Here is a 22231-nt window from a genome sequence, read left to right as displayed (position 1 = left end):
AACAAAGCTGGAACAAAGATTGTGAGAAGTATAAAGAAAGATCTTACTGGAAGATTTAGGCAGACAGATCAGATGTGGCATAGAACATTTCAGGGAAGAATAGAGTTACAAGGCCATGAACCCATATCTTACAGGTATATCACTAGTATTAGGACCTTTACTGGACAGTTTTGTAAAATAGACTATATTGCAGTGAACCAAATTACCTTATTGGTGTTGTGGAATTCAGCAATGACCCAGAAAGGTCAATATGAGTGTGCTTGGTTTGGAGAATTAACAAAAGTCACACAGTTTGTAAAAGTTGAATGCTTATTTCTAAAATTAGCTTAAAAGAAAAATGAAGGGCTTTGCAGCTTGATATGCAAATATAAAAGTATGTGGTGCAAAAATTATGAGCGGTGGCAAGAGGCAAGTGAGATTTGAAAAATAAGAGAGGCAGAAAAAGTCATACTAGCTAAAGAGCACACAAATTGTAGCTAGCCTTTATCAAAACCAACCAAGATTTCACAAAGTTGGGAGCAAGATGTTGAGCAACAATGTAGAAAAAGCTATGGATTGTGTGGTAGCCAAAATGGAGTGCAGAATTAATTAATTATGGAAATGTCATTAGATTAGCCCCTCTAGATACCCTAAATACGGTGTTTTTTTTGGGGGGGGGGTATCATTTAAGCATGATAATGGTTTCTCAGTGACTGTGAGCATTTACCTTGAGCCCGTGGCACAAGTGGTGCCGGTTAGTTGTATGGGTACCACTTTGGTGAAGGACATCGGTTCCCTCCAATTTAGTTTTTCAACCAGAAATGTTCCTATTGTAAAAGCAAACACTAATCCTTTAAATGGAAGCGGCCATAATACAGATTAAAAGGCCTATTATAAAAGAAAAGCCTAGGGGGAACAAACTAGTGTTCTAGGTCTGTCTAGTGGTCTAGATGAGGGCAGAGGATTCTAGTCAAGTTCAGATGTGGCCTGACACCAATACTGTAGAGCCCTTTAGCTTGCTTCTGCGAGCTGCTGTGCAAGCTCTTGTCTAAACTTGCAACGAGACAGGCATATAACCACTTCCAATGTTATGATTTTCATCACAGGAATGAATTGAAGGTGCAGTTGTGTGAGGACAAGGAGTACCATTTGGAGACCAAGATAAAAGCTTTGTTTTCAAAGATCTTCAGAATTCTTTGGCCTGTTTGTTCTCAAACTGTAGAGTTTTGATTTTGTCCTCACAACGTGTGAGGTAAGAGAGGCCGGGAGAGAGAGAGAGAGAGAGAGAGAGAGAGAGAGAGAGAGAGAGAGAGATTTGCTCAGGAGGAAGGATTTCAATAGGTTTGTTACTGAGGAAGACTTTGGAACAAGCTAAACCTGTGCAAAAGGAATAGGCTGCACTTGAATTGAATGGAATTAGTTGAAAGCAAGCAGAAAAGGGAAAGTTAGGAGTGTTAAATCCACACCAGCCTGCAAGAGATCATTTTCAGAGGCCCTCCTTTGGGTTCAGAAGGTGGAGAATCTTGCAATAATCAAGCATAAATATGAGTGAGCTGTGCTGCAGCTTGATTGCTTGTTTACCAGGCAAGCCAGTTAGCATACCTGCTAGTGACCTTGATCAACACTGATTATTTTTTTTAGTACTGGCAACATAAACGGTAGTACTCTTTTTGAACACAATACTTATTTGACAGTGATTTCCTATTTGGAGTTCCCATTAGAACAGATGTGCTGAGTTGTGTATTCCACTGAACTTTGTCTTATTGGGATGATGATGGTAGCCATTAAAATTCATTGTTATGTTTCCTATTCTGTCTCCCTACCTATATTGCTTTCCATTGCATGATTCTGTGCATCTGGGAGTGGGGGTATGTCTTATTGTAGTATGTTTCATGGTAGTAACTTTATAAGTACATAAGCAAATAAATTGTAAAAGGAAGAATGATTGACTTAGCTTCTCAGAGCCACAGTCTCATACAATGCTGTACAAAATTTCTGTTAGTTTCACTATGCAGATTTACTCAGGAAAAATTCAGCCAGCTCAGTTCACCAAGCCTATTTTTTTGTTTGGGCACACAGAACCCTAGCTATTTACTTTGTGTTCTTCACTGTAGTTTCCTGTTCACTTTGGAATAACTTTACTCACATTCCCCTATTATTGTGATGATGTCATATTGTGGTGTGTTTGTGAGCTTCCTTGACAAAGAATTGGGGGAATCTTCACTTGGTGCTGCAGAGTGACTGAGTAAATATCAATTATTTTTGCCACTTGGGAGTTATCCTAGAGCAAAACAAAAACAAAAAAAACCCTTCCATTTCTGAAGCAGATACAATTATTTTACTGCCCATCTGAAAGTAAGTTCATACTGCTGTTGTAGACATTATAGTTGAACTTACTGTTTGACAGCCTTCATATATGACAAACTCCGGCTCTCCAGATGTTTTGGGACTACAGTTCCCATCATCCCTGACCACTGTCCTGTTAGCAAGGGATGATGGGAGTTGTAGTCCCAAAAACATCTGGAGGGCCGGAGTTTGCCTATGCCTGATATATGAAATAGCTGGCAACAGCCATCAATTGGTGAGCTGCCATGATTGCTACATTAGCAGGTGATAAAGTGGTTCATCATCCATAGACCGATGCTGTCTACTTGAAAGTGTAATTTGCCTGTGTTACAGGAAATTTTATGGAGCTGTGTTGGAGGACAATGATGTACAGATATTGAAAACGGAACTTCAGGTGCTATCCACCTGAATATTTAATATTTAATATTTTTTAAAACCCCACAAAATATGTCATGCATTTATTGTGAAATTCTGGATAATAGGTGGAAAGAGGAAATCTACCTCTTTTAAAATTTTGTATTTTGTTTATTTTTAGAACGACAATTGAGTTCATCTATGGCTGGATCAAATGCCCTTGCTTCCACTGTAGCTGGTGTCAGTAAAGAACTTGTAGAACTTCAGCATCTCATTCAGTTTCCAGAGGAGGTTGCTAGTATTCTGACTGAGCAGGAGCAGGATCTCTACAGAAAAGTACTGCCAATCGACTACCTCTGCTTCTTAACCAGAGATTTGGGGAATGCTGAATGCCAGAGCAAACTATCAACTCTTAAGGCTTCTATTTCTGCAAGTCTTCTTTCTGCCCCAGATGAAGAACACAATGCTGTTGAAGATTTGGTGACAAGATTCAACGAGGTAGGGTGAGGATTTTGATTACATACGCACATGGTTGGTTTTCTTTTATCTTGTTTGTGGAGTGGGTAAAGGGTACATTTTTTCAGTATTTGAGAGGAACCTGGCCATAGGGCTTACTGATGGGGCCCTTAACCTTTGACAAGAACTGGCAGGTTTACTAGCTGGTTGTAGCAGATGGCAACAGTGACTGGGTTTAGCAGCGATTTCCTACAACGCTCCTAATGTATTGTGGTACTGAGGGTGCCATTTTGTTTTCCACAGTGCCCTATAGCAACAATATGTGATGGGCGTTATGAGAAATTTAAATGTTGGCTAGATCCGGCTGCCAGCACTGCGCTGAGTGCTGATCTAGAACTAGGGACCTGTCATCTGCCTGAGCGTGTTGGGTGCTGCCATCAGGGCCTAGTGGTTTTAATAAATTAGTTTATTTGGTTTCTTATAAACTCATGCTCTTGTGGAAAGCAGCCATGTTGCTTAATTCTTTGAACTGTTTTGTTGCAGGCTAAACATGATCTTCTTAGTGGACTACATGCAGCATTATGAAACAGGGGTATCTAGATTACATTAACAGCTCACATGTATTTATCCATAATCTGCAGAAAACTAAGCACTTTCATATGCTGGGATTGTTCTTCAAGAAGCTGCGCTGTTTTTCTAAGTAGTTTTCTGGTGCAGCAAACCTTAGCCCAGTTTCTTTTTCTCAATTATTTTTCAAGGAGATGCTTAATTGCTTTGAGTGTGACAGAGGGCCTCCTGTACCACTGCAGTGGTATAACTTAACTGTGTTGAGCAGGTGTCCTGAACTGACTCAGGATGGCATTCTGTTGCGGCAGAGACTCTTTGCTTTGCTAAGTCAACAGTAGCGAGAGCCGCTGTACTAAAGTTTTGTGAATAACAGATATCTTAATCATTGATTTGTTATTTGGTAGCCACTTTCCCCAGTTTTTTTGGGACGCGGGTGGCGCTGTGGGTAAAACCTCAGTGCCTAGGACTTGCCGATCGCATGGTTGGCGGTTCGAATCCCCGTGGCGGGGTGAGCTCCCATCTTTTGGTCCCAGCTCCTGCCCACCTAGCAGTTCGAAAGCACCCTTAAGTGCAAGTAGATAAATAGGTACCGCTTTATAGCTCTGGTGCCGGTTCGCCGGAGCAGCGTCGTCATGCTGGCCACGTGACCTGGAAGTGTCTGCGGACAGCGCTGGCTCCCGGCCTCTAGAGTGAGATGAGCGCACAACCCTAGAGTCTGTCAAGACTGGCCCATACAGGCAGGGGTACCGTTACCTTTTACCTTCCCCAGTTTTAATGAGAAAAGCTTAGAGTGAGAGCGAAGGAGAGTAAGAGATGAGGGGAGAACACAAAGCCCTTGAAGGATGATAATTCACCTTCAGATACTGCAGGAGTTTCTATCATTTGTATGTGTGAGTCATCTGCATTTCCAGCTGGCAATATTCTTTTGAATAGCGTCTAAGAGGGATACTTGCCATGGGAGACATGTTCAATGTCCTTTTGTATGCATGACCTTTTTTTGCTGATACATTTATGTTACCTCTCATCAGCCACAGCAGCTACTGTAACTTTCCATGAGAAGATTAAGCAAAGCAAAATAAGAAGGGGCAAAGCATCAAAACGACATTGGGAGGGAAATGAAATTTAATACTGTAGCAATAGCAACACTGTAGTAAAATGCCCAAAGTAGTTCTTTAAAGACTTTTGAGGGCACAAAAATACACCTTTCCTAGCAAGGCAACATTTTTCCTTATAAGGCAACATGTGGGAGAGATGTTGCTTTACTGGGAAATCCTGAAGAAAGTCTTTATTGAAATGCATTTGGCATCTTACTATTTGATTCAATTTCATATTTTTTCTGTATATTTTTGAGGCTTTGCCTCTTTTTTCTTCCTCTCCCCCTCCATCCCCTGCTTGTTCCTTCTGTTTTGTGATCTCCCCCATTTTTCTTTTGCGATGTTTTCACAATCAAAGGCAATCTCATACCACTGTCCGGTTTGTTCAAAGGAGAACAACATTCCCGTTGCTCTAAATATCAGTTTGGAGATGATCCATTCATCACAAAAGCCACTCGGCCAATTATACGATGGGAACATGCTAAAACCATAAAATCAGAAACACTATAGATATTTTCTTTGAAGTCTTTGTATTTATTTATTTATTTATTTTATTTTTTGCTTTGGTAGCCCTGTACTCTGAAGTGAAAGATACGTGCTAATGTGTTCAGAGTTCAGTAGAGCTTTGGGTACTATTCTGAAATAAGGCATTCCTTTTCTTAACAACCTCTGATTCGTTTAAAATATGGGACACTTGCCAACTTGGGAAAAAGGTGGGATATAAATATATTAAATAGTAGTAGTAGCAGCAGCAATGCTGTACAGTGGTACCTCGGGTTAAGTACTTAATTCGTCCCGGAGGTCCGTTCTTAACCTGAAACTGTTCTTAACCTGAAGCACCACTTTAGCTAATGGGTCCTCCTGCTGCCGCCGCACTGCTGGAGCACGATTTCTGTTCTTATCCTGAAGCAAAGTTCTTAACCTGAGGCAATATTTCTGGGTTAGTGGAATCTGTAACCTGAAGTGTATGTAACCCGAGGTACCACTGTATATATATTGGCAAATGTTGACTTGAAAACTCCACCGCTTTAAACAGTTCATAGGGGCGTAGAAATTTGATTTTGAAGGTTCTGCTATATTCAGGCCTTTGTTTTCACATATTACTTTTAAGATAAGATAATTTTCATAGGAAAAAAAGGAAGGTGCCTTATACAAAGTCAAACCATTTATCTCAGTATTATTTAGACTGTGTATTGAATAGCAGCTGCTCTCAAAGACTAGGAAAATTGTTGGTCCTACTTGGAGAGTCCAGCAATTGAACCATCAAGCTTCTGCAAGAAAAGCAGGTTCTCTGCCACTGAGCTATGGTCCTTTCTTACTGAGGTATGGACCTCCCCTCTATGGTTTGCACTATCTAAGGGTTGTCCATTCATATAGTGAAACTTCCCCTCTGTCTTCTCTCCTCATGTATCTGGATCCTCTGGGTCAGATTTGGGGGTCCTGGGAGAGACATGTTGAGGGGGAGAGGAGGCAAAGTTCTGTTGCTCTGACAGAAGTTATTCCGCTCACACAATGACTTAGTTGGATTCAACCCTAAGAACCCTGGAAATGCTACTCATTTGTTGCTTCACAGAATACTTACCTAAGGTAAGGGTAGGATTCGAACCAATGGCTTCAAGTTACAAGAAAGGGCATTCTGACTAAACATATGGGGGGAAATCTGACAGTAAGAGCTGTTTGACAATGGAATGGTCTCCTTCAGGAATTTGTGTTCTCTCCTTCCTTGGAGGTTTTCAAGCAGTGTTTAGATGGCCGTCTGTCATGGATGCTTTAGCTGAGATTCTAAGCTTATTACATTGAGACTTCAGTTAATGTAGTAGAAATTGGAAACTTTATTTCTATTTATATACTAGATAGTGAAATGTGCTTTTGCTTAATGTAATTTACAATTTTGGGGAAAATTTGATATATCAAGTCTTTACATTATTTACAATATTAGCTGCATGTTCAATATGTTTGTCATACATACTCCATTAGCAACAGGGATTTTCTGTCCATCGCTGTTTATCTATTTGAAAGAAAATTCCTACAGAAAGAGTCATGCTTTGGTTGGCGAAAACCAGTAACTGCTTGCTGACTTCTGGCATTGCCTGCAAAAATAATTCACTATATTTATATTGTGGGAGCCAGAATGAATTTTTAGATGACAGACTCTTGATACTTAATGGGAGACAACTATTTCATACCATTGTCCTTTTTTTCCACTGCGCAATTATTGCATGCAAATGACATATCATGTAACACTGCTTTTTCGTAAATTTTTGATAAATGCTAGTGCTAATTGATATTACTTAATAGTTTTTGCTTCCTGACAAAGGCATTTCATGTTTAATGTAGTTACCCATTCATTTCAGAGGGCTGTCCCTTGGGGTAGAATTTTTAACCAAATTAGTCAGTATAATGCTCTAAACATCAATTATGGCTGACCAAGAAATTCAGAAAGAAAATACTGCATGGCATTTTTTTATATCCTGTGCAGCTGTTTTACAAATTGTATGCTTTTGTACAGAAAAAAAGGATAACTGGTTATCTCCAGGAGCCAATGGCATACATTTCTTTCCAGCTTTTACTGATAGCTTCATATATTTAACTACTAGAAACCTGAAGGCTAACCATTCAGTCAGTACACGTTACCAATTTTAGACTAGTTTAAATACATTTTAGCTCTCAGCTGACAGATAAGGTTCAATGCTGTTCAGCAGCACTGTAAAAATTATACTTTATTTGTATTTTTTCTCTTAGCAAATTGTAAGTTCAATTCTATCCTTATTTGAATGACCGAGAAAATGGGGGGAAACATGCATTAAAAATGCTAAGAATTAAAGAAAAACCTTCCTTTTTCTTGTAATTTGAACATGTTGGTTTGGGTCCTATTCTTTGAAACAGTAGAAAACAAATTTGGACCATCACCTATGTACCGTATTTTTCGCTCTATAAGATGCACCAGACCATAAGACGCACCTAGTTTTTGGAGGAGGAAAACAAGGGAAAAAAAATATTCTGAATCCCAGAAGCTAGAACAGCAAGAGGGATCTGGCTTCTGGGATAGCCTCTTACCGTTCTGGCTTATGGGATAGCTGTGCACAGGCTCTCCCGGGCAGCGGGAGGAAGGCTCCTCCAAGAGCTGCGCTCCCTTTAAAGAGCGCGTGGAGTGTGTGTGTGGCTCTTGGGGGCTTTTCCCCTAGGAGGGAGAAGGGCAGCCCTTTTCCCTCCTTGGGGAAAAGCCCCCATGCTTCACGCGGCTCTTAAAGGGAACGCTGAGCAGTGCCTCCCACCTGGATTCGCTCCATAAGACGCACACACATTTCCCCTTACTTTTTTAGTGCGAAAAATGTGGTAATTCCTTTTCAAATATTTGAAGGTGGCTTTCATATCACCTTTCATCTCTTCTCCAGGCTAAGCACACACAGCTCCTTCCACCATTTCTCTTGGTGCTTGGCCTCCCCCCCCCCCCCAATCTTTGTTGCTTTCCATCTGGGTATGTTCCATAGGTTGCAGTTCTGCACCCCCTTAACTGGGAATTAGACCCAGTCAGCTCAATGGGACTTACTTCTGAGTAGACTGGTATAGCATTGCCACTTTAGCCTTTTAACAGAAAATAGAGATGTCTTAAAACTATCATTGTGCTTCAGCAGTGGGTGGAATGTAAATAAATATTTCTCTCTGCTAGTTCAGGATTTTTAGAATGCCTAGCTGGCTTTGCAGAAACCTTTTGAAAAGATTATGTTTGTACAAGTATCAAACTGTTTCCAGTCCTTCTTTGGAACAGTACATTTAAAGTGGTGTATAATCATATTAAAACGGCCAAGGTTCTTTGTTAGGATATTCCTTTCCTCCTGAGCAAATTAGCCAGTCAATCTTATTCTAGTACAGGGACAATTACAGCTCTTACAAAAATCCATGTATCAAAATGTTGTAATATTCCTAGTTAGTGTTTGTACTGGATACGTGTCCTAGATAATCTTGGCAAAATAATCTTCATTGACTACAGCATTGTATGAAACTCATAATATGTAGCAACAGCATGAAAGCATTACCTAGGGTTGTATGAGGAAACTGCAGGAAAGCCGTAATAAGGAATAGTCAAATCCATTAAGGAATATTCATGCTAGGACTAAAAGCAATGGTGCAGGATATTCCCAAGCAATAGATGGCTGTGTTCATGGTTCACCAATGATAGGAGCAGAGAACCTTTTTACACCCGAATGCTGTGTTGCCTTTCACTATTTTCCCCCCTGCACATAGCTTTTGTAGTGCTCATATACCCAGGAATGTCCTATATAATTTTATATGTAGAAGCATTGCCTCTGTTTGAGCATGAGATGTGTCATTAGGGCAGAATTGGGTAACCTTTCTTGGCCCAAAGGCTAGATTCTGGCTGTACTAATCCCTCTCATGGACATGTTCCAGCTGGGGGGGAGTGTGGGAGCAAAGCAGGACTAGTGAGGGAGGTGGCCTGGGGAGACTTCAGAGGGCTAGATGGGGAAGGCTGGCAAGCTGTGCTTGGGCCCTAGGCTTGAGGTCCCATCTCTGACCTATGGCCAAAATCATGCAGAGAGCAGGGGACCAGCTGTACAAATACACAGATGTACCTGTGAACTGACCTACTTAGGCTTTGGAAGGGGGGCAATGTCTTCAGCAACAGTCTAACTACCCCCGGTGTAAATGATTGAACCAGATGCTGTTGGACTCCAACTCTCATCAGATCTCCAGCCAGCATGGGAGTTGTAGTCCAGGAACACCTGTAGGGCACCATATTGTCTACCCCTAGTGTATACAACTGAGATTTAACCTTTGGGGTTACAAGAGCAAATCTAGGTTTTTGGTTTTAAGTACATCAAACCGTACTTCTAGTGTTTTTAGTCCTTTCTTTGAAATGGTTTTTCTTTCCTGGCTCCACTGCATTCAACCAGATGTGTTTTACTTACAGAATCATATCCACTGTTCATCTCTGTAGACTGAGTGACAATAAAAGCATGAATATGTGATATGATCTTATTCAGGAATGTTAAAGAAACAGCTGATGGAAATTTTCACTAGGAACCAAGGTACAGCTCATATAGCAGCCTTTAGCTAAGCTACGTACCTTATGTGCTAATTTTTGGTTAAGTGGAGATATTTTTATGTGATTATCTCAGAAGAGGAACAGGCTGTGACCTATGGACGTCTTGTTCACATTCAAATAGGTCAGAGAATATTATTCCTTACCCAGCTGATATAGAATAATATATCTGAACCGGAGATGCAATGAATTTATTCATTTATTATTTATAAAATATTTATGTTTGGGCCTGAGTTTTTAAGATTAAGACCTAGGTCCCATGACTGAGCTGAATGGGGTTTGGAATAGGTGCAAGTCTCTCCTCGCCCTGCCCTGCCACTCCCCTGAAATGGGGTTCATTACATCATCTTCACTTTTGAAATTTACTTTTGTATTATAGGTAGAAAAGGTGTATATAAGTAAGTGAATCAGTTGAGAAAATACCATGGTTTGTATTCATGGTAGCACTGAAGTAAATGTTCCATCAGTGCAAAGATTTCTCCTGTGTGTCTCCTAGATCTGGTCTGCAGTTTCTCCCAGTCCTCCAGAGCAGATCTGGGGACAATGCAGAGGGAGAAGAGGGAGAAATCCCCCTGCACTACCAATAATTATTGCCCTAGCCCAAAAGATTAGCTGAATACCGCCCTATAAGTCGGAATCCTCAGGTTTTATCTCTTGAACCACATTTATTTCTACTTGTAATAGGTTTTTTTGTCTAGGACATGTTGCTTCACTTTTCAAAGGCTTTGTTTGCATTCCAGTCCAGGTTTATATTTATTTGTTTACACTGTAAGGTTTAGAAATATATGTACTTTTTGCTGTACTAGTCTCTGCGGGTCCCTACTCTCATCCACAGTTTATAGCTATATTTCTCTGTCTTCATGGCTCTGTAAAGAATTTTTCCTCCTGCTTGTGCCAGATCTTTTCTCAGATAAAAACGTTTTCTTTTACTGATGTGTCTACTCAGTTCACAAACAGCAGCTTTAAAATTCTGTCTAGTAATTGCAAAAACAATTACTTGTTCCAATATGCTCATAATTATATTCATAATTAATTAGAAACAAATGCATAATTTTAGAGCACTCAAGTTATTTCACTGTAATCCTTCCAAGCAAGTTTCCTGCCTAAGATATAAATTAAAAGATGTAACACTTTGATCCACTAGATAACATCATTGGGCTTAATGTGACTTTATAAAAGCTGTTATAGCTTAAGCTTGGGGTTTGACTGCACGTTTGCCATTGCTCTGTAAAAGCTTGGCTTTACTAATGTGCATGCAGTTGTTGTTATGCTTGTTCAAGTCTGTCCAGCTTATTATTTTCACCCCCCAAACTGTTGTAGCATGTTATTGACCAAAGAAGTAAGGAGGGAACTGGTCTCAGCAGCTGTTCTACAAACACTGTATGGCCTGTTGTTGTTGGCTTGTCACTCGGTGTCCTCAGCACTGGTTACAACTATATTCCTTTGTTGTTGTTTTTATTTTATTTTTTAAAATCCTTTATTAGGCATAACACACCACACATTAACTAACAAGCATCATATACAGACTGTTGTATATCCTTTGTTGTTTCTTTGTAAATTATTTAGTGTATTTGAACAAGGTGATATGCAGAGCAGTGGTCAAGCTTCTGCAGAGCAAAGTGGTCAAGGGCAGATAACTCTGTCTTGGCCTTACTTGCATCGCAGTGCCTTTATAGGGTGACAAAATCTAACGTGCCCATCAGGGCCAGCCCAGGACATTTTGCAGCTTTAAGCAAAACAGAGAATGCTGCCTGCCCCAACTTTGCTGCACAGACGGGCATGGAGGCAGCCACAGAGGGAGGCAGGCATGGCAATGGCTCTGGTGCCCCTCTACCTTGTAGAGCACATTTAGTGGAAAGACAGAGTAACCTAGAACCATCGGGGAAAGCTGTGTTGTGCTTAGTGAAAAGTTTAAAGGGGGCTCTGTGAATACAGTGGATCCTCCGGATACGAATTAAATTCGTTCTGGGGGTCCATACTTAACCTGCAAAGTCCGTAATTGGAGGCGCCACTTCTGTGCACGTGCGCGGTGCGATAGAGCGCTTCTGCGCATGTGTGCGTGGCGAAACCTGGAAGTATACACTTCCGGGTTTGCCGCGTTCGCAACCCAAAAGTTACATATCCAGAGTGGTACGTAACTTGAGGGTTCACTGTAGTTCCAGTTAGGGTTGTGCATTTTTTCCCTCATATGAGGAAAAATGTGAAAAAAGACTATCAGTGTTTCTCCCATGAGCATGTTAGTTCTGGATTAGAGGGGAGAGCTGAAATGGTTTTCCCCCACTTGTTCCGCTGAAATAAGTCTGTCTGTCACCTGAGGGACACTGTTGGCTACAACCCAAGCTCTTTTATAATAATCACAAGTATTTAAAATGTTTTGAGGGGGAGATTCTGTAGTCTTACAATTCATTCTTTTTATTTTATTTTTGTCTAATGGAGATGCTTCTCAAAATGCACCTCTGAATATTGCCTACTGCTTTAGATGTGAAAGTATGAAACATTTGTATTGCCAAGCTGTTTACAGGTTAAATAGTTAAGCAGTAGCACTTCTAAAGAAATCTGAAACCCTTTTTATAGTTCCATATTCTCTTTTGTGCTTGAGGCTTTCCAAGCTTCTGTTTACATTACCAGGACAACTGGCCAAAGCTATGCTGTGCTTAGTGTAGAGTTTAAAGGAGGCTCTATGAATAATTCCAACTGGAGCTATGTATTCTTTCTGCTATGGGTAAATGTGATCTAGTTCTAGGTTATGCAATTATCCATCTTACTTTGTTCACTTACAACAAGTGTAATACAATAAGTAAACAGTCTGAAAGGTCTATTAATTTCGTGATTCACTTATCAACCAGTTTGCTTGTCTTGTTTTTTCCTTTATGGGTTATTCATAGGGCATATGCATAACAACACAGTCCTATGCCAGTCTGCAGAGTAGTAAATCTTATTGTGTCCAGTGGAGCTTGCTCCTCTGAAAATGAGCATAGGATAGCAGCCTATGTGTGATTTATTTACTTGAGATTCTGAAAGCATAGTAGTTAATTGGGTGATTCGCTAGCCTTGCAGATGTCCCTTTTTTGTTCTGAAATGTTTATCTGTTTGAGACAACGAGAACTTTGCAGCTTACATCCTCAGCAGTGTTGTGCACAGCTGAAACTGTGAATAAGATACTCATGCTTTTGGATTTCCCCAAAGCATTTAATGGACTAGCATAAGGGAAATTGTTTACAGTGGTACCTCAGGTTACATACGCTTCAGGTTACATACGCTTCAGGTTACACACTCCACTAACCCAGAAATAGTGCTTCTGATTAAGAACTTTGCTTCAGGATAAGAACAGAAATCTGGCTCCGGCGGTGCAGCAGCAGCAGCAGCAGCAGGAGGCCCCATTAGCTAAAGTGGTGCTTCAGGTTAAGAACAGTTTCAGGTTAAGAACGGACCTCCGGAATGAATTAAGTACTTAACCTGAGGTACCACTGTATTAACCATTAGCATTTTCCTTTGTATGTTAAAATTAAGGGCTAGATACATATCCTTAAAAATAAAAATAAGGGCATGCTAGCAACACCCCTATACTCAAATATTATTGCCTCACTTTCACCGCCAAACCATTTGCCTGAAGGACACAACCACAAGTTTGAGTGCATACATAAATGCTAATCCTAACCTTGTCTTTCCCCTGGCTAGCATGACAGCAGCAGGAGCAGAGGAGAGACACTGCAACATGATCTTTGTTCTGGAAACTTGCACATTTTATCCTCCTTGCTCACCCACTGCTTGACTTTGTGCTACATGTGAACTGTCTCATGCTCTACTCAAGGCTCTGCTGTGTATATGTTGTGCTCATTTTGTTCTCGACTTCCACTGATTTAAAAACCAAGGAAGTGCTGGCTCATTTATGTAAATATCTTATAAAATATAACGGTGCAATAGTATTTTATTGGTGCTTAAAGTATAGTTCAGCATTGGCATTGATAAGATGGCCATAGTGCTGGGCAGAGCAATCTTTACCCAGGGAGCAGAAAGGTGGAGCAGTAGGACAGTCACGGCCTCCAAACCCTAGCTGGCTTGCATCAGCCAGGATAGGAAGTGAGGAAGTTTATTTTTTGATGCAAAGACTGGTACAACTCAGGGACTCAAGGCATAAGGCCCCTTGAGGGATCTGGGGTGCTTTAGACTTCCTGCACCTCCACCACATGTGGAAAAAGAATATCATGGCATATCCAACATTTATTGCATCCCCTCTCATTTATCATTTTATTATTCAATGAGTTCCATTGCCACTGTACTGCCATTTTTATGCAGTTATCCTTGTAACTCATTGCTACTGTAAAATTTGAACCCTTTTAAGAATTATGATAGCTGCTTTGTAATTGTGACTGTGCCATTGATTTTTATGGTGATATTTTGAATTAGGGTTTAAATGAACTGTGGATTGCTTTTATTGTTGGCCTCTTTACATCCCCCCCCCGAAAAAAATTTATATTATTTTAAAGAAATAATTAAAGTTGTGGGGTTGCCTATGCTGGATTAAATTGAAGCTCTGAGTAAAAGCAGATAAAATTGTCTCTCTCTTGGACTTTGCTGTACAGTATTTGATTTGCTGTTCTATCAGTCAACAATCAGATGTTCAGGAGATGTTACCTAAATTACAGTAAAATTATATACTGTATAATCTGTTTTTTGTAGATAATTTTAAATTAGTTCAACACATTCTTGTGGTTGACTTTACAAGGTTTGTGTCTTTAAATTTAGCTGTCAGTAGAAGATGAAATAGTTTTCTGTCTTTGAAGGGAAATGCGTTTTTATCTGTTATGTGAAGCTCTCATCACTGAAGATATCTCTGCAAACATAAATTGCAAATCCTTCAGAACTCAAGAAGGAAACTAAATGTAGAAAAAAATCACATTTTTATCTCATGTTGATAAGTGTTTACACAATGGGGGAAAAACAAACCCTAGGGAATTTCGTTGTAAAATAGTCCAGTTGGTTTGAATTAGATTTCCATGTGAAATATAGCTTTTACTTACTTACTTTTTTTTCCCTTTAATAAAAGTTGTGGGAAAGTAAATGGAACATTTTCTGAGTGATAAATAGTAGCCATCTATATGTGATCAGGGTTTGAACATAGAAAAATCTATATATGAAGATGATTGTTCTCACTGAACCTAATGAAATATGAGCAGTGCAAGTACAGTCACAGTGGGAAAATGGGATTTTAGATCAAACTGAAGCTGGGATTTTTTGCATGTTAATATTAGTATAGCTCTGAGAACTCAACCTATGGTCAAAATCTATTTATTCTAAATTATTTCTGATATTGAACAATATTTTTTATTCTATATTTTTTGTGAAGTACTATGTATATCCAAAAGCTATAGATGGAGGGGCATCATTATACATTTTTACAAGTGACATGATTTTAAATTTCCTTTTGGAAAAAATGTTGCTCAAAAACAAGAGGGTTTGTTAATTTTTCTTTACAGTTATTGCATCCTCAGGACAGTGTTATGGAGAAGATCCCATTATAAAATATTTTTTGATGAATGCTGAGCTGTGCTACTGGGGTTTTCCAACCCCCAAACCATGTAGACCAGGGATGGTCAATGTGCCTTCTAGATGCTGTTGGTTTCCGCTTCTCATCAGCCCCAGCCAGTATGGCCAGTCATCAAGGTTAATGGGGGCTAGAGCTTGTTTGTGTGGTAGGCATATTACACACTTCTCGCCTGGGCCAAAATGAGGGTGCACAATGGATTGGACTTGAGTGTGGGTTGGAACAGATGACAGATTTATTGACTACACTGCAGTCAGTGAGGTTGGTATGGAACTGGAGCCAGGATCTGTTTGCCCAATAAGGCTTCTGATACGAAGTTCAATACACCATTCTAGCACACCCGCTGGGGAATTCTGTGGGAGTTAATGAGCATAAAGGACCCAGCGCAGCAGAGGTCAATGCAACTGTCAACCAGAGGTGAGTGGCACCATACCTGGCCACCTGAGCTCAGGCCAGGAGCTGGTGCATCCTCTCAAAACCCCAGTGCCATACCTGCCTAATTTGTGACAGGTAGATAGGTTAAATAAATGCTACTGACTGAGAAAAAGGCAAAAGCCTCTTAACTCCAGGGCCAACTGTGATGGAAATTAAAATTTCTTCCTGACTCTACAGTCGTACCTTGGACCCCAAATGCCTTGCGACTCAAACGTTTTGGCTCCCGAATGCTACAAACCCAGAAGTGAGTGTTCTGGTTTGTGAACGTTCTTTGGAACCTGAATGTCCAACGTGGCTTCCTTGGCTTCCGATTGGCTGCAGGAGCTTCCTGCAGCCAATCGGAATCTGCGCTTTGGTTTCCTAACGTTTTGGAAGTCGAATGGACTTCCGGAACAGATTCCATTCAACTTCTGAGGTACCACTGCAGTATAAAAGGAGGGAGGGGTGGGAAATATGGCCATTGTAATGGCAGGTGACCTGGCATTTTAAGGCATCTAATGCCACACTCCCTTCTCAAAGATGCCACAGGGCCATGTGAGATTGCGAGGCCCTGCAAGATCTCAGGGAAGACCTGCTCTTCTCTTCACTATTTAGAAGCACCAAATCAGGTGCAATATCTGGAGGATACCATGTTGGCTCTGCCTGATGTGGACTTAAAGTGATTTACTTTTGCAGGAGTTCAGTTTCATCCTGCCCATGTTTACTCTAAAGAAAGTCCTATTGATTTGAGAGGTACTTCCAAGTAAGTTTGCTTAGTCATCCAGCCCTTTCAAGTCAGTTGCTTGAAAACTGAGATAACTTATTTAATAGGTTATGTGAGTATAAACAATAGGATACAAATATGAGTGATTTGTTTTTTTGTATTGTATTGTATTTTTTATTTTTTTTAAGGTGAGCTCTTGGGTGACATGGCTGATTCTGACTGCTGGATCTATGGAGGAAAAGCGAGAAGTCTTCTCCTATGTGGTACACGTGGCAAAATGCTGCTGGAACATGGGCAACTACAACGCTGTCATGGAGTTCTTGGCAGGCCTAAGGTACTCGCAGCTCATTCTTCAAATGATGGAGACTCATCATAGATTAAACTACAGCTTCTGTTACTTGCAGCTGTCCTTTTAAAAAAATAAACAGTGGACTACACGCCATCAGTCACACTGCTAAATAGTGTTCTGTTGCTAAGTTGCTTCGTTTATCTTGTCCAGGGAGTTTATGACAGGCTGTTTTGGGAAAATTCACTAAGATGGATGACGGAGGTTAAAATTGGTGAAAGACAGGTCTTTTCTCACAATTCTCCAGAGACCACATCATTTATCTTTCTAAACAATAAACATGGAAACTTAAAAATAAAATAAAACACCAGCTTTCTAAGAGCATAGATAACAGAAAAAGGCATTCTAGGGATTAAAAGGAAGACCACAAAACTTTTGATAGAAATTGTTTCTTACCCAACTCAAAAATGTTAAAAACCCTTCTTACTCCATTTTTCATTAACATTTTATTGATGCTATTGAAAATCAAAAGAATATAAATACAAAGCAAGAATTACAGGTAATGCTAAGTCTCTTCCCTAGCATCCTGGAAATGCCAACTCCTTTTTGCACTGTGGCCACTGTGAGAACAGGGTGCTGGGTTAGATTAGCCAGGGGTCAGCAAACTTTTTCAGCAGGGGGCCGGTCCACTGTCCCTCAGACCTTGTGGAGGGCTGGACTATATTTTTTTTTGGGGGGGGGGGAATGAACCAATTCCTATGCCCCACAAATAACCCAGAGATGCATTTTAAATAAAAGGGCAGATTCTACTCATGTAAAACTACGCTGATTCCTGTACCGTCAGCTGGCCGGATTTAGAAGGCGATTGGGCTGGATTGGGTAGCTTTTTTATACAAATTGTCCCAGTTAGGAATTTTAAAGGAACCCTGCTTTTTTATCCATTTTTGCATACATAAGTAACATAAGTAGATGTGAGTTTCATTTTTCAAAAAAGACCAACAGTGTAAATGAACTGTGAACGAAAGCTTTTTATCATGCAGCAGTCTGATTTGAATTAATAAACTTCAGAATATGATTTGCTTGCTTTTTTCTCAAATAGGTCAAGAAAAGTTTTGAAAATGTGGCAATTCATGGACCAGTCTGATATTGAAACAATGAGAAGTTTGAAAGATGCAATGGCACAGCACGAATCATCATCCGAATATAGAAAAGTTGTCAACAGAGCTCTGAATATCCCAGGCTGTAAAGTTGTTCCTTTCTGTGGTGTATTTTTAAAAGAACTCTGTGAAGTTTTGGATGGGACTGCAAGTCTCATCAGACTTTGTCCTCAGTATAACTCTCAGGATGAAACACTGGAGGTAAACTAATGAGAGATAGCATTAATTGCTAAAAGACCAGCAATAGTTCCTGCTTTTATTAATAATTGTCCACATATGAAAATGTACATGCATACATGCAGTCTTACAGGAATGATAGGGGTGGATTTTGGATTGGTTTTTATTTTAGTGCCTTGTCTAATTTGCACTTCCTGAAACTATTTGCAGACTGGGGGGAAACATAGCTATTTTTTCACACTCCTCTTAATTTTGCAATGCAGTTCTCCGAACAAAGGAAGTATGGAGAAATTTATATATTAGGGGAACGTGCATAAAGATGCATATACCAGCGAAAATAATGCACAGAAATGTATAGAAAAAAAGTATTTCAAAATTTGTGTATTAGGCAAAACTGCATGTTGTTGTTGTTTAGTCGTGTCCGACTCTTCGTGACCCCATGGACCAGAGAACGCCAGGCACCTCTGTCCTCCACTGCCTCCCGCAGTTTGGTCAAACTCATGCTGGTAACCTCGAAAACACTATCCAACCATCTCGTCCTCTGTCGCCCCCTTCTCCTTGTGCCCTCCATCTTTCCCAACATCAGGGTCTTCTCCAGGGAGTCTTCCCTTCTCATGAGGTGGCCAAAGTACTGGAGCCTCAGCTTCACAATCTGTCCTTCCAGTGAGCACTCAGGGTTGATTTCCTTCAGTATGGAGAGGTTTGATCTTCTTGCAGTCCATGGGACTCTCAAGAGTCTCCTCCAGCACCATAATTCAAAAGCATCAATTCTTCAGCAATCAGCCTTCTTTATGGTCCAGCTCTCACTTCCATACATCACTACTGGGAAAACCATAGCTTTAACTATATGAACCTTTGTTGGCAAGGTGATGTCTCTACTTCTCAAGATGCTGTCTAGGCCTGTCATTGCCCTTCTCCCAAGAAGCAGGCGTCTTTTAATTTCGTGCCTGCTGTCACCATCTGCAGTGATCATTGAGCCGAAGAAAGTAAAATCTCTCACTACCTCCATTTCTTCCCCTTCTATTTGCCAGGAGGTGATGGGACCAGTGACCATGATCTTCGTTTTTTTGATGTTGAGCTTCAGACCATATTTTGCGCTCTCCTCTTTCACCCTCATTAAAAGGTTCTTTAATTCCTCCTCACTTTCTGCCATCAAGGTTGTGTCATCTGCATATCTTAGGTTGTTGATATTTCTTCCGGCAATCTTAATTCCGGCTAGGGATTCATCCAGCCCAGCCTTTCGCAATTTTGCAATGCAGTTCTCCAAACAAAGGAAGTATGGAGAAATTTATATATTAGGGGAACGTGCATAAAGATGCATATACCGGCGAAAATAATGCACAGAAATGTATAGGAAAAAAAGTCTTTCAAAATTTGTGTATTAGGCAAAACTGCATGCATTAGGAGAAACGAAGATTAAAATGCCGGTGATTTTTCATGACAACTTTTTAAAAAAAATGTAAACTGATGCAGAAATATGGAGAATTTATGACTGGAAGAATGAGAAAGTGAAATTGGACCTTCCAGCTCTACAGTTCTATGGTTCTGTAACAGATCCTTCTGTCCCTTTTCTAAAGTAAATTGATGTGTAACGTAAAAGCACAACACGAATCATCCGAATATAGAAAAGTCTTCCAATAGCTTTCTCTTGTCTAGCAGCTGAATTGGACTGTTTTGGATTAGGTGATGAAAGAATTATAGATCCCCACTTTATAGTGCTGTTTGCTGCCTTTTTCCTCCGCAAAGTCTGTAAATTCCCAATGCCAAATTACAATTAATTAATAAGATTACTACTGTTAATCATAATCTTGTTATCTAACAGTAGTATGTACCGTATGTGTTCAGTGTTGGAAATCTAGACTATGATCCAAAAGGTCTTCAAGAGGCTTGTGACCTGTTGTTGTTGTTACTCTTATTCTTTGAAAAGCTGGCACCCAGCTGGGATGGGAGTGGGGAGAGACAAAGGACAAAGCTCCCTAAGGCTCATGGAACTGAGTCTATCATTCTTTGGACCTTGTCTGTGCATTTTGAATCAATATGAATGTTGTAAATTAATTTCCAATATTGCCTCTGTTAAATATTTGGGTTTTGCATCTTCAAATTCACATATTACACAGTGATTTCATTGTTAACATAAAGCAAAATTAATGTTTGACACCGTAAGCATGCAGGCTGATTTTGGTCATAACTGGCATGCAATATGTACCTATGAAATAATGTGCAGCTTGCGGCTTAAATGAAATACTCTAAAAGCCTCAGCTTTTATCTTAAATATAAAGGTAGACCCTTGTTATCGTAACGTTAATTTGGAAATGATGCGGGCCTTGGGCATGTAATTGGAACGGGCCCTTGTTTTGGTTAATTAAACTTACTTCCAAATTCGTGTGTTCATAACTATTGCCTAAAATATATATAAAATTATGGTATGAGATATTCAGTGTCACTGTCAGGTAAAACAATCAGTTGGGTATTGTGCCAGCAAATATGTGGAGGCAATAAATTCAGTCATTCCAGGGCAAAATTGTTGAGAGAGAGACAGAGACCGAGGAATTCAGAGTTCCTACTATGTATGCTATGCAAACAGCGCTTTGGTCACATAGAGCCAGCATGTGTCTTAAAACGTGGTAGTAATTAAGGTTGCAATCCTATATCCATTTTCCTGAGAGCAAACCCTATGCAACTCAATGAGACTTGCTGGTCAGCAAGCATGTGTAGACTTCTATTGTATGTAAGTAGATCTAACAGGATTCCAGCTGGCAGGGCACTACAGAATCACCTCCCACATACAAGATGCTGTTGCTGTTATCTTTTGGATTGAAATGCCCATCTGAAGTAATTATGCTTACCGAAACGTTGTTGATTTGCATGGATTTTCTTTTAGTTTGTTGCAGAATACAATGGGCAAGACAACTATTTACAACGGATAGGTCCAGATGGCTTACATAATACAGAAAAAGAATCAACAGCTAACTACATCTTTCAAACCATTCGGAGTTGTAATCGTAGCTTGGAATCTGAAGATGGAGAAGATAATTTCATCGACTATGAAAATGGAAATTCCAGAAAAAATTCTTTGAAGGACAGAAACCGCTATCAGTAAGGCTTTATGGTTTGGGTTTGTTGTTGTTTTAATTCTTTTTAAATTTTGTTTTGCTAAACAAAACAAAAAACCATTTACAGTATTCTGTTATAACACATTCACTAAAAATTAAAATAACAATATTTAGAAGGGAACAGTCTAATCAAATTGCCTATTGCAATCAATTAAAAGGCTTTTTGCATCTAACCATGCATTTTCTGTACTTCTGAAATGTTACTGTGTTTGCAAAATTGCTTCATAAACTATGATCTGAAGTTGACTTCCCCCCCACTAATCTCATAGTTAAAAGTGACTGCAGTTTGTTGGAGGTGAAATGACATTGTAAACTGTGGTTGATCTTAAATGAAAGCAGAAGCTTCTGAACTCCTCCTCACAACCAGGCCAGAGGAGGACAAGTGTGGCGTGTAATCCCAAGACTATGTGTAAACCACCCCAACCTGTCAGTTTTATATGTGTTTTCTTATTTTAATGAGCTTGCTATATAAAAGTAATTAATTTAGGAAATAAGTCATTTTAATGCAGCTTTCCCCAACCTGGTGTTGCCTAGATGTTTTGGGTTCTTAATTCCTGATCATTGACCACGCTCACTGGCAGTCATGGAAGCTGAGGTCCAAACCATATGATGGGCACTAGGTTGGGGAAGGCTGCTTTAAAGCACATATCTGCTATATTGGACTGCTTCCAGTTCCAGATATTTCTCAGAGTTATGCATGGAATCATGTCACTCAGACGTTTAGAATCCTTCTCATTAAATTTTATGTTCCCTCATGATGTAATTACTTCTAGGCAAAGCCGTTTCATCTTGTGCATGCAGCTTTTAGAAAGCTACTAGGGCTTGTTCAGTGATGCCAGGAATAGCACTATGGCATCTCTGTTGATCTTAGCTCAGAACATTATATCCTGTTGGAACAGCATTCTGACCCAGTCAAAATAAAGGTTATTTATTATTGTTCCTAATCCCACTACTTTT

The 22231-nt window shown here is 39.9% G+C and overlaps 1 protein-coding gene across 7 annotated transcripts in view; it reads left to right on the top strand.

Moving 5' to 3' along the window:
- The window catches only part of PLCE1 (phospholipase C epsilon 1), a 127900-nt gene that overhangs the window by 69652 nt on the left and 36017 nt on the right, over positions 1 to 22231 (top strand). For all 7 annotated transcript variants that reach the window (XM_083740822.1, XM_083740819.1, XM_083740820.1 and 4 more), the window contains 4 exons: positions 2861 to 3177; positions 16730 to 16875; positions 17927 to 18185; positions 21043 to 21257. In XM_083740822.1, coding sequence (XP_083596948.1) covers positions 2861 to 3177; positions 16730 to 16875; positions 17927 to 18185; positions 21043 to 21257 — 937 coding nt within the window. The remainder of the gene's footprint in view (positions 1 to 2860; positions 3178 to 16729; positions 16876 to 17926; positions 18186 to 21042; positions 21258 to 22231) is intronic.

Source organism: Podarcis gaigeae (genome assembly GCF_964106915.1).
Source record: "Podarcis gaigeae genome assembly, chromosome: 5".
NCBI classification, from domain to species: Eukaryota; Metazoa; Chordata; class Lepidosauria; order Squamata; family Lacertidae; genus Podarcis; species Podarcis gaigeae.
This window is presented reverse-complemented; position numbering and strand designations above follow the sequence as displayed.